Source organism: Lynx canadensis, chromosome B4, assembly GCF_007474595.2.
Source record: "Lynx canadensis isolate LIC74 chromosome B4, mLynCan4.pri.v2, whole genome shotgun sequence".
In the NCBI taxonomy this organism is placed as follows: domain Eukaryota; kingdom Metazoa; phylum Chordata; class Mammalia; order Carnivora; family Felidae; genus Lynx; species Lynx canadensis.
Genome location: NC_044309.1, coordinates 24,188,209 through 24,203,273, shown reverse-complemented (window position 1 = coordinate 24,203,273; position 15,065 = coordinate 24,188,209). Strand labels below are relative to the sequence as shown.

General features: G+C 38.8%; 1 protein-coding gene across 1 annotated transcript in view; it reads right to left on the bottom strand.

The window, feature by feature from the left end:
- GAD2 (glutamate decarboxylase 2) overlaps positions 1 to 15,065 on the bottom strand; it is an 84,958-nt gene that overhangs the window by 29,526 nt on the left and 40,367 nt on the right. The window contains exons 9-10 of the mRNA XM_030322495.1: positions 3,492 to 3,546; positions 1,576 to 1,692 (exon numbers count right to left, since the gene is read on the bottom strand). Of these exons, the coding sequence (XP_030178355.1) occupies positions 1,576 to 1,692; positions 3,492 to 3,546 (172 nt within the window). The remainder of the gene's footprint in view (positions 1 to 1,575; positions 1,693 to 3,491; positions 3,547 to 15,065) is intronic.

Sequence of the window (15,065 nt, the reverse complement as noted above, 5' to 3'; positions counted from 1 at the left end):
TCCAGAGGAAATAAGCAGCTTCATGATCCTATTTTACTAATGTGTACTTTTGGATAAGATAATTTCTCTACCCAAAAAAGAAAGAAAGAAACAAGCAGGAAGAATGTGTACCAGTCATTCCCTGAGCGATAGGAACATGTTTTTTAAAAATTTGTACTCAAGTTTGAAGATTTGAATTAGTGTACTGATGTAGTGATCTCTTTTAAAAAAATGTCAAGATGGAGATTCATTGGAAAATGTTGACACTCTTTGTGGGTAAAAATAATCCTGGGATAATTTTAAGGAAAAAAAAACCCCACCTGTTAGGGTATAATTGCTTTATTTACTTATTTTTTAGTTTGTTATAATTTCAGGTTGAAAAATTATCCAATTTTCCAAATGGGTACTATTTTAAGAATTTTTCTAATCTAATTATAAAAGTATAAACATTTAAGATAATACGAGTAAGTGCTAAATTTGATATGTTTCAAAGAAAGCAAATACGATTGGTTAAGAAATCTCTATTTTAAGTAGAAATCCTGGAGGGGAGACAGCAGCATCTGCTGGTTTAGGACACACAGACATTGTTATTTTTAATGTTGTCAGGTTAATCCTCTTCCTGAATCAGCTAGCAAGGTTTAACAGGCTCTCCAGTTCTGAGACCCAGGTCATAATGCTACTGGAATTGTTCAACCTTTTCTTAGTGTCTTCATTTCTAAAACGGATGGGGTCATTGGTAGCCTAAGAAACAACTCACACTGTGAATCAGGGAAGGAAAAGAAGACTGATACCCGCCATGCAGGATAACACTGGGATAGTGGAAATTTACCTGGCTCAGCCTTAGTTAGTAATAATGGATTAGTAACAAACATTTTGCAGGTAACAGCTGATCTTTGAGCTAGACTTTGATTTACAGCGGTTGAAGTTTAAATCTTTTCATTTTGTCCATGGAAAACTTGACGTTTTTTCATTTGAAAATGCTTTGGTGGGCACATCTTTATTTTAGTGTGCCCAGGCCTGGAATCAAAACATTTCAAATATGAAATATCTTCTTAAGTGACCCAGCTAAGAAATTGGAAATTGGCGTCCCATATATCCTAGCAAGTTGTCAAGTCTGCTTTCCTCTCCAAATATACAAATACCTGACTTGAGTTTGAGATTTTATCCTTTGGGTTTCCCATGGAAACATAACTCCTTTATGCCTTTTTGATCATTCTCACAGGGAAGTACAATCTGCATGTGTGTGACTGTGTATGTATGTATGTATGTAGGCTGCATTCCTCCATGGATGTTATGGGCCAATGAACCGAGAGCTAAGTGCTCAGCTTGGATACTGGTCATAGAAATGAGAATATTATCATGTTGGGAACATTAACGCATCATCAGCCTCCAACTTCCTCTAGTCAACATTGTGTGCTATGTGAGTTGTGTGCTGCTTTGTCTCTGCAATCTTAAAATCTTAAATATCCCTATTCTAAAAAGAAGCTCCCAAAGGAAAAAAAAAAAAAGAGAGAGAAAAGACAGACTTCATTCCATGAGCCCCAAATGAATAAACATGCCAGGGCATTTTAGCGGCAGTTCCTTTGGGATACTCACATCCACATGCATCCAGATCTTGTACTTTTTGCAAATGTCAGCGACCGCCAAGAGGGGGTCAAATGCTCCATACACAGTGGTCCCAGCTGTGGCACTCACAAGGAAAGGAACAAATCCCTATGCAAACGAGAAAGCCCCAGATAAGGTCAAATAGGGCTTTGAGAATTTTTTCAAACAGCTGATGAAAACAGTAAATCTCCCCCATCATGGAACCATCAGCAGGATCATCGACACCCTGGAGCCTGGAAGGACGTTCACTCTCCAGGATCTGAGTTCTCCAGGCCATTCTCTTGGACCTGTCAGTCAGTCTTATGAGAACAGACACTCTGGTTCTCAGAAGAGGCTGCACTGGACCCGTAGGCGAGGAAGCTTTGTGGTGCCCACAAGCCATTTATTTATTCCAGGTAGATTTCCCCCCCACCTTGGCCCACTCTCTGGTCTTCCTTTTCTGTAACAGTCCTTTAGAGTGAGCAGACAAAAGAACAAAGAGAAGGAAATCTGACCGGCCCATTATTCCTAGTTGGAAAATCCTCAGATATAGATTTATTTGGTGTCTTGGGCGGGACGGGTTCGTGTGAGACTATATAATAAGCCATGGCTCTTATCCATCTAAGCAGTCCTCTGGCCCTGACTAAGTGAAAATTGCTGGAAGAAGGTAGAAGAATGTCTCAAACGGTGTGAACATAGCGGGAGATGTGACAGGATGTTACAGAATCCGTCTTTAGGTGGCAGCAAAGGTTTAATCTTATGGTTTGTGCTACCAGGAGTAGTTCTACTTCAGAAACAAGGGGAACCTTCTGGCCACTGTGTAGGAAATAAAAAAGGCATATGAAGAGGAATAATTTTTCCTGAGTTGATAATAATAAAATGTATGTTTTCTGTCGAACTAGGAACTGTAGCTTATATCCACTAAAAGTTACATTTAGGGGTTCCTGGGTGGCTAGGTCGGTTGAGCTCTTGATTTTGGTTCAGGTCATGATCCCAGAGATGTAGGATTGAGCCCCATGTCGGGCTCTGTGCTGAGCATGGAACCTGTTCAAGATTCTCTCTCTCCCTCTCCCTCTGCCCCTCCCCTCCTCATGCTCTCACCTCTCTCTCAAAAAAAGAAAAAAAGTTACATTTAAGGGAGTTCTACAAACAAGCTCTCTGGTTTGCAAACCGTCCAGAGATGTAAATGACTTTCTAGGTCTCCAGAACTTGCTCCTTCTAAGACGTCTAAATTGTTTCCTAAAAAATAAGATGCTTAGAGAGCCAATCGTATCCATATTTGTAGGCAGGAAAAATTGGCCCCTTTCAAATACCCATACAACGGTAACTCATGCTGCGTTAGTTAACATTGTGATGTTTTCCACTTGTGAAAATGATCTTTCAAATGTATGTCTGTTTAATGTCAACCCTCAGCACAGAGAAAGACAAATGCTTTAGAAATTCTTACAGCATCACTATGTGTATTACCACAGTGTATATTATTTAAAGAGCAACTTAGACCTTTCCGAAGCAGAGTCTACAACTCAGAGTCATAAACAGTGACTGGATGCAAAATCCCACATTCTCAGTAAGGCTTGGAGGTTGAGAATTGAGTCCTCTTTTTATTTTTTTTTTTTAAATTTTTTTTTTCAACGTTTATTTATTTTTTGGGACAGAGAGAGACAGAGCATGAATGGGGGAGGGGCAGAGAGAGAGAGAGACACAGAATCGGAAACAGGCTCCAGGCTCTGAGCCATCAGCCCAGAGCCTGACGCGGGGCTCTAACTCACGGACCGCAAGATCGTGACCTGGCTGAAGTCGGACGCTTAACCGACTGCGCCACCCAGGCGCCCCGAGTCCTCTTTTTAAAACAAAGCCACAGTGTGTTCTCCACTGGATGAAAATAGAAATACGTACCCTTGGTTTGTTAACTCTCTACAAAAACTTACTTTCTGTTTGGCTTCAAGGATCCTTCTTTCAAGATCAGATGGGATCATTTTCCCTCTGAAAGGAAAAATAAATACATTGTAGGTTTGCTTCGAATACGTTACTTTGTTGTCCTTACAAGCAGCCACATCAGGGTAAAAAGTTCAACCCTAAACTGTTGATAAAAATGATCTGTTAAGACAACTCTGTGGCTATTTCCAGGCAGAAAGGCATTTCCTCCCTGAATGATGCAGGACTGTGATTTCTGACACATTTAGGAGAGTCCTGACCACATGTCCCTCCACTCTGCACAGAACGTGCTTTTTAGGCCATCCTCTTAACTCAGCTGAAACAAGCCTGTTTCAATGCAAGACAGTTGGCAATGAAAAGAGAGTGCAGAAAAAAGATTTGCATTCCCAGTCTTTAAATGAATGGAGCTGCAATTTTGTATATAGATGACATGCCAAGAAGAGAAAATCCATTATGAAACAACTGAATGAAAATATTAAGAAAGCTACCTAATTACGTGCTGAAAGCATAAAGCAAGCCAAGAAAACATGGGCTCAAATTTCAAACGTTTAGATACGTAGGCTCTGGAAAAAGAAACATCCTTTCATCCCTGAAATGTTTCTTTCCTAAAATAAAAACAAAGATAGTGCTTTGCTAATTATAAAACTCCTTCATTATAGGAGGCGTCTTGGGTGGCTCAGTTTGTTGAGTGTCCAACTCTTAGTTTTGGTTCAGGCCATGATCTCATGGTTCATGAGTTCGAGCTCCACATGGGGCTCTGCACTGAGAGTGCAGTGCAGATTTCTCTCTCCCTTTCTCTCTCTGCCCCTCCCTGGCTTGCTCTCTAAATAAACAAACAAACAAACATTAAAAAATTTAAAAATACATTATAATAATCAAAGGAGTTGATTTCCACAAGAAGCTAGATGTAGCTAGATGTGTAATTCTTAGTCAAGTTGCCTAATTTCTCGGTGCCTATTATTATCATCCCTGGAACATAGTGATCATAATATTACTTATGGAGTTATGAGGTTTAAATAAATTAATACATACAAAAGTATTTTAAAAGTGCTTGACATGTGGGAAGCACTCCATAAGTGTTAATTTGTATTGTTGAGCTTGTAATGCACTGTGACATGCATATCCCGAGTCTTTGGGGAAAAAAATAGGGAAAGGACAGAGGTAGTTGCATGGTGACAGAGGCAGAAAAATATTCTTTAAACCAAAATACCTCTCTTGAGGTTGCTAAACTGGATAAACTTCTCACATCAGGATCATCGATCTAGGGTGTTAAAAGGCAATTTGAAAAATAAATTATGGGAAGGAGGTTGTCACAATAAATGGCTGGGAGATGCTACTGGCATTTAGGGACCAGTGAGCAGGGTTTGGTATTTGTCACTAGTTCAATAATTTATTTGTGGCTGTTCCTGTGACTTTAGGTATAGAGCAAACATTGAGCTACTTTATTACATCTTCTAAGCTTTACATATTGAAATATATTATTAGAAGTTACTTTTCTAACACCCATTTGAGAAAATATGTTACTTTTCTTTAAATTTATTTTATTTTATTTATTTTTATTTTTTTACATTTATTTATTTTTGATAGAGAGAGACAGAGCACAAGTCGGGGAGGGGCAGAGAGAGAAGGAGACACAGAATCCGAAGCAGGCTCCACGCTCCAAGCTGTCAGCACAGAGCCTGATGAGGGGCTCAAACTCACAAACTGCCAGATCATGACCTGAGCTGAAGTCGGACGCCTAACTGACTGAGTCACCCAGGCACCCCTTTTCTTTAAAATTTTTTAATGTTTATTTATTTTTGAGAGAGAGAGAGAGACAGTGCAAATGGGCAAGGGGCAGAGAGAGAGTGAGACACAGAATCTGAAGCAGGCTCCAGGCTCTGAGCTGTCAGCACAGAGACTGATGTGGGGTTCAAACCCATGAACCGCGAGATCATGACCTGAACTGAAGTCGGATGCTTAACAGACTGAGCCACCCAGCCTCAGTTAGAAAGTTACTTTTCTAGGGGCGCCTGGGTGGCGCAGTCGGTTAAGCGTCCGACTTCAGCCAGGTCACGATCTTGCGGTGCGTGAGTTCGAGCCCCGCATCAGGCTCTGGGCTGATGGCTCAGAGCCTGGAGCCTGTTTCCGATTCTGTGTCTCCCTCTCTCTCTGCCCCTCCCCCGTTCATGCTCTGTCTCTCTCTGTCCCAAAAATAAATAAACGTTGAAAAAAAAAATTAAAAAAAAAAAAGAAAGTTACTTTTCTAATGGCCATTTTATAAAATAATTTTGGCATTATATAGTAAGTAGGTAAGTTATTTTCTGTGATTTTCATTTCATTTCATGAAGGAGATGTCACAAAATAGTTGGAATATAAAACAGATATTAGGCCTGAAAGCATTAAGAACCACTGATTTATGTGAAGCTGTTTTCCAAAGGAAGGCAGTTAAAATGCAATGATCTGGAAATGGTAATGGACAGGTTACCAATGGTCAGTCAGGCTGGATTGGAACAAAGGAGAGTAAATGAGCATCTGGTGCTGAGGGTATGATTCCAGCTCACAGCAGCCTACCTCTGGGGAACTTCCGTGAGAGGGGGCTTCTGAAGGAAGGGCAGAGGGAACGGAAAGGCAGGGTGGTGGGGCTGGGAAGAGGAACTCGCTGCCTACATTTCTCCCTATGCTTCACAGCTTGGTCCCAGGGGCATCCCCCAAAGCAGTGATTTTCAGTCTCTCCTGGATCAGGCTATGCTCAGACACCTTGCTTCAGCACCGATATAAACAAAAGGTGCACATTTCAGAAGAGATTCAGGTATTATATTCATCCTTTACATAAAATTTTCAGCCCATTAAAATTGCCATGGTATTTTTGCGGGTAAACACGGACACTGAGGGAGATTCTCAGAAACTGTTGCAAATCCCAAATTTTGCCAACCACCTCTGCTTTTGGAGAGTTTTGGGTAGACTCGTTTGACCGCTGCTATTTGCTCGTCTAATCACATCCGGATAGTTTTATTAAGCATGAGGTAGTAAGGCGTCACCAAGAAGTCACAGATTAGGGTACATTAGAATTACAAGGGGCTGGAGACCTGTTTCTAGTCTAATTGTCTCATTTTTCAAATGAGGAAGCAGGCCAAGAGAAGCGAAGTGAGGCCCAAGATCAAATGTGGGTAAAAAGTTGGTTGTTACTAGAAATAAAACACCGAGCTTCCTAGAAGGGCTGAACAGATAGGAAACAAGCCTATTTAGAAAGATTAGAGTCTTGAAAGATAAGATAAGTCCTTGCAGATAATATCTGACTTTCTTGGATCAGAGGTGTCTTTCAAGTCTGTCAGGAAAGTGGTAATGAGCAGACAGTCTGTTCTATTTCCCTATCAGGGAGCTTTGGGGCAGGCTTGTCAAATAATCAAGTTTAAGTGGAAAGCGGTGGGTGTGGCTCTTAACAAGGCAGGCTCCAGCCTTTCTTAGGCTCTGTGCTTAAGATAACCTGCTTTATCCACTTAGGAACCCAGAGGACACCTCCCCTACCCTCCCCACTACTGTTTCACACACTGCAGGTGGTGCTTTCTCTCACAAACAAACAAACAAACAAATAAACAAACATTTAAAAATAAAGAAATGGAGATTTTAGCCTAGTAGCATGTTCAAATAATTGTGTGACATACTAGCCAAGTACGTTCATGTGACCTATGGTTTTGAGCCATCATGGTTGTAGGGCAGGAGCAGAAGGGGCTCTAGACATGGATTGTGCATTCCTTGTCTGTCCATGTGCTGTGGGGTAAGAGAGACAACTCGCAGGGTCCTCTGAGGAATAGAAGTGGTCTGGCCAGGCTTGGCTTTTCCAGACAAGCATCTCGGTGCAGGGAGGCTTTGATCAGCAGCTGTTGCATTCTGTATGTGTAGCCTAAAAGTCACTCCATAGTGGAGCACCTGGCTGGCTTAGTTGGTTAAGTGTCTGACTTTGGCTCAGGTCATGATCTCGCAGTTGGTGGGTTCGAGCCCCGCATCGGGCTCTGTGCTGACAGCTTGGAGCCTGGAGCCCGCTTCGGATTCTGTGTCTCCCTCTCTCACTACCCCTCCCCTGCTCACATTCTGTCTCTCTCTCTCAAAAATAAACAAACATTAAAAAAATTAAAAACAAATAAAAGTAGCTCCATAGCAAAAAGGTGTATCTTTAATGTTTACACCTTCCAGCCCTTAAGTACACAATTATGTAGTGACTGATGCTTTGCAATGCTGCTCTCTGTTAGGTGTTAGCGTTTAAGAAAGGACTGGAATTTGAGTGCAGACTGTTAAACAGACGTCTGCTATGGATGTGGCTGCCTTGCACAGAGATTTCTGATTTTGCCACAGTCTGCAAAAATGTATGTAATGCTATAGGGTCAGATAACTTGACAAAGTTTCCTGGGCAAAATCCCACAATAGCAGCTAGCATTGCCACCAGGAAAATCTTCTCTTTGTGGGAAGAAGCTAAAGACACAAATTATACCACGTGTGGATTTTGGACCCAGATTCATGGCTAACGTCCCATATGAAGGAGAAAAGCTATCTTACAGAAAGGAAGGAGCATGTTACTAGAGGGTTGATACCTCTAGGCAGGCATCCAAATGGTCACAAATCAGGTGCTTGAGTCACTGGTGACCCTGCTCGTTGGCCCTGATGAAACTGTAGTAATTCAACCAGCTTTTCTTAAGTGAGTAGAGCTTGGCTCTGTCCACAGAGACATGTATGCAAAGAAGAAAGCATGTGTGACTCCTTCCTGTTAGAAACTGATTAATATTATGATCACTGCTAATAGCAATACTGCTGTCAGAGATGATGAATTGTCAGCTTCAGAAGCAGTCACTGCATTGTGCCTTATTCCATGATCTCTGAGCCTCATGCCAACCCTACAAGAGAGTTATTGTTCTGACCTTGCAGACAAGGAGACTGAGGCTCGGAGAGGCAGGTGACCGGGGCTAAAATTTGGAACACGGAGGCAGAACAACTTGCTTCTTGCCCCAGATCCTACGCTAATTGTGTGTACTTGAACAATTAGGTTCTCCCTCTACTCATTCATAAAATGATGATAAAGTACCTCTCTCATAAGGTTTATATGAGGATTAAATGAGATAATAAATATAAGACATGATAAAGCACTGAGTATAAAACTCAATACATATGAGATAGTCTCGTTTTCACTAGCAGTAATTCTAGGAGTCGTACGACTTGTAGAATGTCACACAGCTAGCAGAGGGCAGACTGAGAAACCTTGAGCTGTCTGACATCAGAACCCAGGTTCTTCGCACCATACACTGGATGCCCTCCAAAACTTTTATGGGGTTCAAACAAAATATCTGCCTCTATGCAAGGCTGAGTTCTGGAACTGTAATGTATGTAATATCAATACTATGGCTTTTTGGAAGCCCCTCAAAGTGAGTAGTTCCCTGATTCCAATTCTATTTGCTATTAGCACTGTTTAGTAAAGTAAAAACCTATCACCTCCTACTAAAATATACTGCTCCATCATCTCTTTTTTTAAATTATTTAATGTTTTTATTTATTTTTGAGACAGAGAGAGACAGAGCATGAGCAGGGGAGGGGCAGAGAGAGGGGGAGACACAGAATCTGAAGCGGGCTCCAGGCTCTGAGCTGTCAGCACAGAGCCAGACCCGGGGCTTGAACTCACGGAGTGTGAGATCATGACCTGAGCTGAAGTCGGACGCTCAACCAACACAGCCAGCCAGGTGCCCCTGCTCCATCATCTCTTGATGATACTGTTCTTTCCTGCATAGCATCTAAATGCTATAAGACTGATCAAAATTTGCTAGGTTTTCTATCTAGTATTTTTACCCAGTCAGTGCTAAGCAGAACTATTTCTTCCATATAGATTGTGATATATATAGGAACAGTAAAGGGAGCTCATGGACCCAAGCAAATTTTCAAATTGCCCAGACTCTGTGGTGACTCGAAAATCTCAGACTCTGTGGTGACTTGAAACTCTCTTACCGGAGAGATCCCCTGGGGAGAAGAGCTCCCTATGTCTCCACATGGCTGTTGCTGGTGTGTGTAACCTATCCAAGGACAGACCCGCAAGATAGGCTAACAAACAAAAGTCAAACAGATCAGGGGCACCTGGGTGGCTCACTTGGTTTAAAGCATCCAACTCTGGACTTCAGCTCAGGTCATGATCTCACTGTTCTAGAGTTTAAGCCCCACATCAGGCTACGTGCTGACAGCGTGGAGCCTGCTTGGGATTCTCTTGCTCTGCCCCTCCCTTGCACATGCTTGCTTTCTCTCAAAATAAATAAACTTAAAAGAAAAAGTCAAAACAGTACTTGTATTACAAAACCAAACCCTCTGCCAAAAATTTTACCATAATTAGAAACAGTAAACTTCCTTGGTCCCTTTAATATGTAGTTTGATTTGGAAAAAGAACTTTAACAGATAATCCTATTTTCCTTTTAAGATTTGTTTTCCAATATGCACAATGAGATCACTTAGCATTATGGCCAGGATATGGGAGCAGGATATTTTTCGTGATTTTTGTATCTAATTCTAACAATTTTTTTAAAAAGATCTACCTTCTCCAAAAGCATTTACTTCACACACACACACACACACACACACACACATTCAGTCACTCACTCACTATGCAACAATTCAAGTGATGTGCAATTGATGACCCCAAGCATGATATGGTAAGGAGCTACTTTTGTTTTCATATGAAGCCTCCAGATTGCTGCCATTGGGTGCGAGCCTTAGAGCGCACAGAGAAGTGTGTGACAAAGGAAAGTTGTCTGAGGGCAAGAAGGTATGCTGGCCATCTCTCATCACTGCCTCAACTGCCCAAATCTGCCACTCCTCTTCCCTGAACACACTGGTACAGAGAAGAAGTGGATGATAGAAGTTTAATCACCATGTAAGGAAACATACTTGGCTATTCCAAATAAGTTTTGAACCAAGGAGGAAATAAAAACTACAATTACAGAACATTAAAAATTAATGACATGGGAATACTACATATAAAAATATGAGAAACATCCTAAATCATTCTCAGAGGAAAATGAATAGCCTGACATGCTTTTGAAATTAAATAACAGGGAATAAAAATAACTAAATGTTTAATCCAAGAAGCTAAGAAAATAAAAACAAACAAGGTAGGCAGGGGGAATGAATGAATTTTTCAATGAATTAGAAACTTTAGAAAGTAAACTAAATTAATAAGTTCAAAAGCCGGTACACTGAAAAGATCAGTGAATATACAAGTATCTGATTAGTTCAGTAAAAAGAAAACATGTAGGGCTGCCTGGTGGCTCAGTCAGTTAAGGGTCCAGCTCTTGTTTTTGGCTCATGTCATGACCTTACCATTTGTGGAACTGAGCCCCATGTGGGGCTCTATGCTGACAGCACAGGTCTGCTTGGGATTCTCTCTCTCCTTATCTCTCTGTCCCTCTCCTGCCCCTCAAAATAAATAAATAAGCATTTAAAAAAAGAAAAAAGAGGGAAATATCACATTTGAAATAAGAAAGAGGTTATGGAAAAAGATATTTTAGAATTATAAAAAATTAGATGTAGAATTTTATGCTAATATTACAATTTTGAGTAAATATAATTTTTCCCTGATAAAATATAAGTTAAAAGAAATGATTCCAGAATATGTAGAAAATTTGAAAAGACCAATAACCAAATAAGTGAGAAAAAGTTGCCCAAAACCCATCACCTAAAATGACAGGCCCATGTTTTAATAGTGAATTCTAACAATTCTACTATTGGGAGGTAGTACGCTCTAAACTCTTACAGAGAAGACAATGGGGATCTATTGGATCATTTCTAGAAACTAGCTAATACTAAAAGCAAAATCTGTCAAGGTAGTTCAGAAAAGCTTATCAGCATATCTTATAATATAGCTATAAAAATCTGAATATGTTTTAAAATATAATACAGAGGAAATTACAGATTAACATCGAACCAAGTACAAATTGTTGCAAGAATACAAAGAATGGAAGGAAGGGGTAAGATAATAATACTTTCTGTACCTATACATGAGTAAACAGAAATAATGTATAAGAAGAAAATACAGATCTTTACCAAAGAATGCAAAAAATATCTGAATAAATGGAGAGACACATGTTATTTGTTGAGAAAACTCAACACTGCAAATACACAGAATTGATTCAACACAATTCCAACCAGCTCTCCACTGGGAGTTTTAGGGGAATGAGAATCTGAGAAAATAATTCTAAGGTACAAGTGGATGAAAACAATATAAGAATATTCAATTTAAAAAAAGGGAGGGTTTAAAAAAATTAAAAAAATTAAAAAAGGGGAGGTTATAGATTTTTCTTTACTAGGGTGTAGAACATATTATAACACTATAGTGATTAAAAAGTGGCAATTGAGCCAAATGGGCAAATCAGTGGAACAAAAGTAAAATTAGGAAGTGATTAAAGAATAATTTTTTGGATCTCACATGTGTTGAGACAACATCTGGCAAAAACTAAGTGGATGAAAATAAAACATAATTAGGTACCTCTCAGGCACCATATCAAAATAATTTCAGTTAGATCAACTATTAAAATAATAATATAAAGGTTCTAGGAAAAAGATGAATATTAGCATGTACTAAGAATGGGGAGACACCCCAGAGGTAGAAAATGGATAATTGATGATAGCTCTGACTACCAAAAAAGGAGGTATTTTTACAAATACCATAAATAAAATTAAAAAGCAAACGATACATTTTGGAAAATATTTACAGCATATATACAAAAGTGTTTTGTGTTCTTTTTTACTAACGAATGACTGAAAAAATAAATGCTCAACTTTGCTAATTATCAAAACTTCAAATGAAAATAATAAAAAACAGTTTTCGTTTACCAAATTGACGCAGGTCACTTAAAGGTTTTAGTTCCTAGGACTAGTAAGAACATGGTGAATAGTCAGCCCTGTACGCTGCTTAGGGGGAGTGTAAATTGGCTGGTTCTTTTCTGAAGGGCAACATGCCAGCAAGTATCCAAACTCTTAGTGCAGACATACTCTGGGCTCAGAAATTCTATTTTTAGGAATTTTTCCTACGAAAATAATATAAGTATGCATGCAAATATTTAGCCACACTGATATTTATATTAGCAATTTTTTTAAATAGTAAAAATTTAAAGTAGCTTAAATGTCTAACAACAGATTTGTTAGTAATATAAATTCCAAACAATAGATTATTAAATAGTAATTAAAAATGATATTGGAGGGGTGCTGGGTGGCTCAGTCAGTTAAGCATCCAACTCTTGATTTCGGGTCAGGTTTGTGAATCACAAATCTCATGGTTTGTGAGTTGGAGCCTCACATCAAGCTCTGCATTGACAGTACAGGAGCCTGCTTGGGAATCTGTCTCCCTCTCTCTCTCTCCTCTCTCTCTCTGTTGGAGATGCAGGAGAGAAGCATCAAAGAAAAGACTTCAAAAGGGAAGGGCTGGAGAAGGTGCAAGGCCTTAGGACATGTTTACACAGCTGAACGCTGCTGTGGCTCAGCTCCTAAGGAACAAGAAACGTAAGGAACGCCAAGAGCCATTAACATTGTCCAGGGCCAGATCCTCCTCACAGCTGACCCTTCCTAGTGTTATAGAAACCAATTCACTCGAAATTCAACCATGAAAAGCTAAACCATTAGACTGATTGACACACTTGCTTAGCTGACTTTATGCACATAGTCTTTAGCAATTATCCTAATAAAAAGAAGCTTCATTCTGGAGTTGGGGCCTCATTCTGACTCATTCTGAGTATGAGGACGTTCACTTAACTGCACTTTGCGGACTCATCTTTTGTGACTCTGGCCATACTCCCTGCCACATCTCTCTCTCAAAAATAAATAATAAATAAACATTTAAAAATGATATGGGAGAATGTCTAATGACATGAAAGTTGCTCATTATATTTTATTATGTAAAAACAAAGTTCTAATCAGTAGGTTTTATATTTAAATATATAATATGTTTGGAATATATACACCAGAGTGTTAGGAGATTATGTCTAGATCCTTCTATTTTCCTATTTTTTATAATGAATTATTCTGTTTCTAGAATAAGAAAAGAATCTTGTTTTTTTTTTTTTTTAAAGAAGGGGCTATCCATTACCTAATACCATATACAAAAATTAACCCAAAATTGATCAAAGACCTGTATATAAGGGTTAAAACTATAAAACTCTTAGAAGAGAACATAGGGCAAAACTTCATGAGATTGGATTTGGCAATGCATATTTTCATGGATATGATGCCTAAGGCACAAACAAAAAAAAGGAAAAATAGACAAATTGGACCTCAAAAATTAAAAACTCTTGTGCAATAAAAGATACTATCAACAGAATAAAAAGCATCCTATAGAATGGAAGAAAGAAAATAGTTCCAAGTTTCTGTAAAACTTGATAAAGGATTAACATCCAGAATATATAAAGCACTCCTTCAATACAACAACAACAACAATAACAAAGACCCAAACAACCTAAGTCAAAGGTGACCAGATGGACCTAGAGACACATATGACATTACATCCAACAGCAACAGAAACACGTTCTTCTCAAATGCACATGGACATTCTTCACAATAGATCATATGCTAGACCACAAAACCAATCTTAACAAATTTAAGAAGATTGAAATCACGTCAAGTATCTTTTCCAACCACAGTGGCGTGAAAGCAGGAATCAATTAAAAAGAAGAAAATTGGAAAAACTACAATAAGTATGTGGAAATGAAAACCACACTGCTGAACAACCAGTAGATCAAGGAAGAATAAAAAAGAAATCAGAAAGTATCTTTGGACAAATAAAAATGAAATCACATAACAAAACTTATGAGATGCAGTAAATCAGTTCTAAGAGGGAACTTAATAGTGTAAATGGCTATATTATATGAAAAAAAACAATATCTCAAAATATCTGACTTTATATCTCAATGAACTAGAAAAGTAATAACAAACAAACCTAAAGTTTAGCAGAAGGAAGGAAACAATGAAGATTAGAGCAGAAATAAATGGAGACTAGAAAGATAATAGAAAAGATCAACAAAATTAAGATCTGGCTTTTTGACAAAAAAGAAACAAAATTGACAAACCTTTAGCCAGACTAACCAAGAGAAAAAAGGGAGAAATAAGATTAGAAAGGAAAAAGGAAACATTACAACTCATACTACATAAATACAAAATATCATAAGAGACTACTCTAAAAAATAGTATGTCAACAAATCGGATAATGTAGAAAAAGTGAAGAAATTCCAAGAAACATACAACCTACTGAGACTGAATCATGAAGAAACAGAATTTCTGAGGAGACCAATAACAAGTAAAGAGATAAAAGCAATACCCAACAATTTCCAGATGCTTTTATAGGTAAATTCTACCAAACATTTAAAGGGTTAATGGCAATCCTTCCCAAACTCTTCAAAAAAGTTGAAGAGGAAGAAACATTTCCAAACTCATTTTATGAGACTAGCATTACCCTCATACCAAAGCCAGATAAGGACACTACAAGAAAAGAAAATTACAGGCCAATATCTCTGATAAACATAGATGCAAAAATTCTCACAAAATACTAGCAAACCAAATTCAACAATACATTA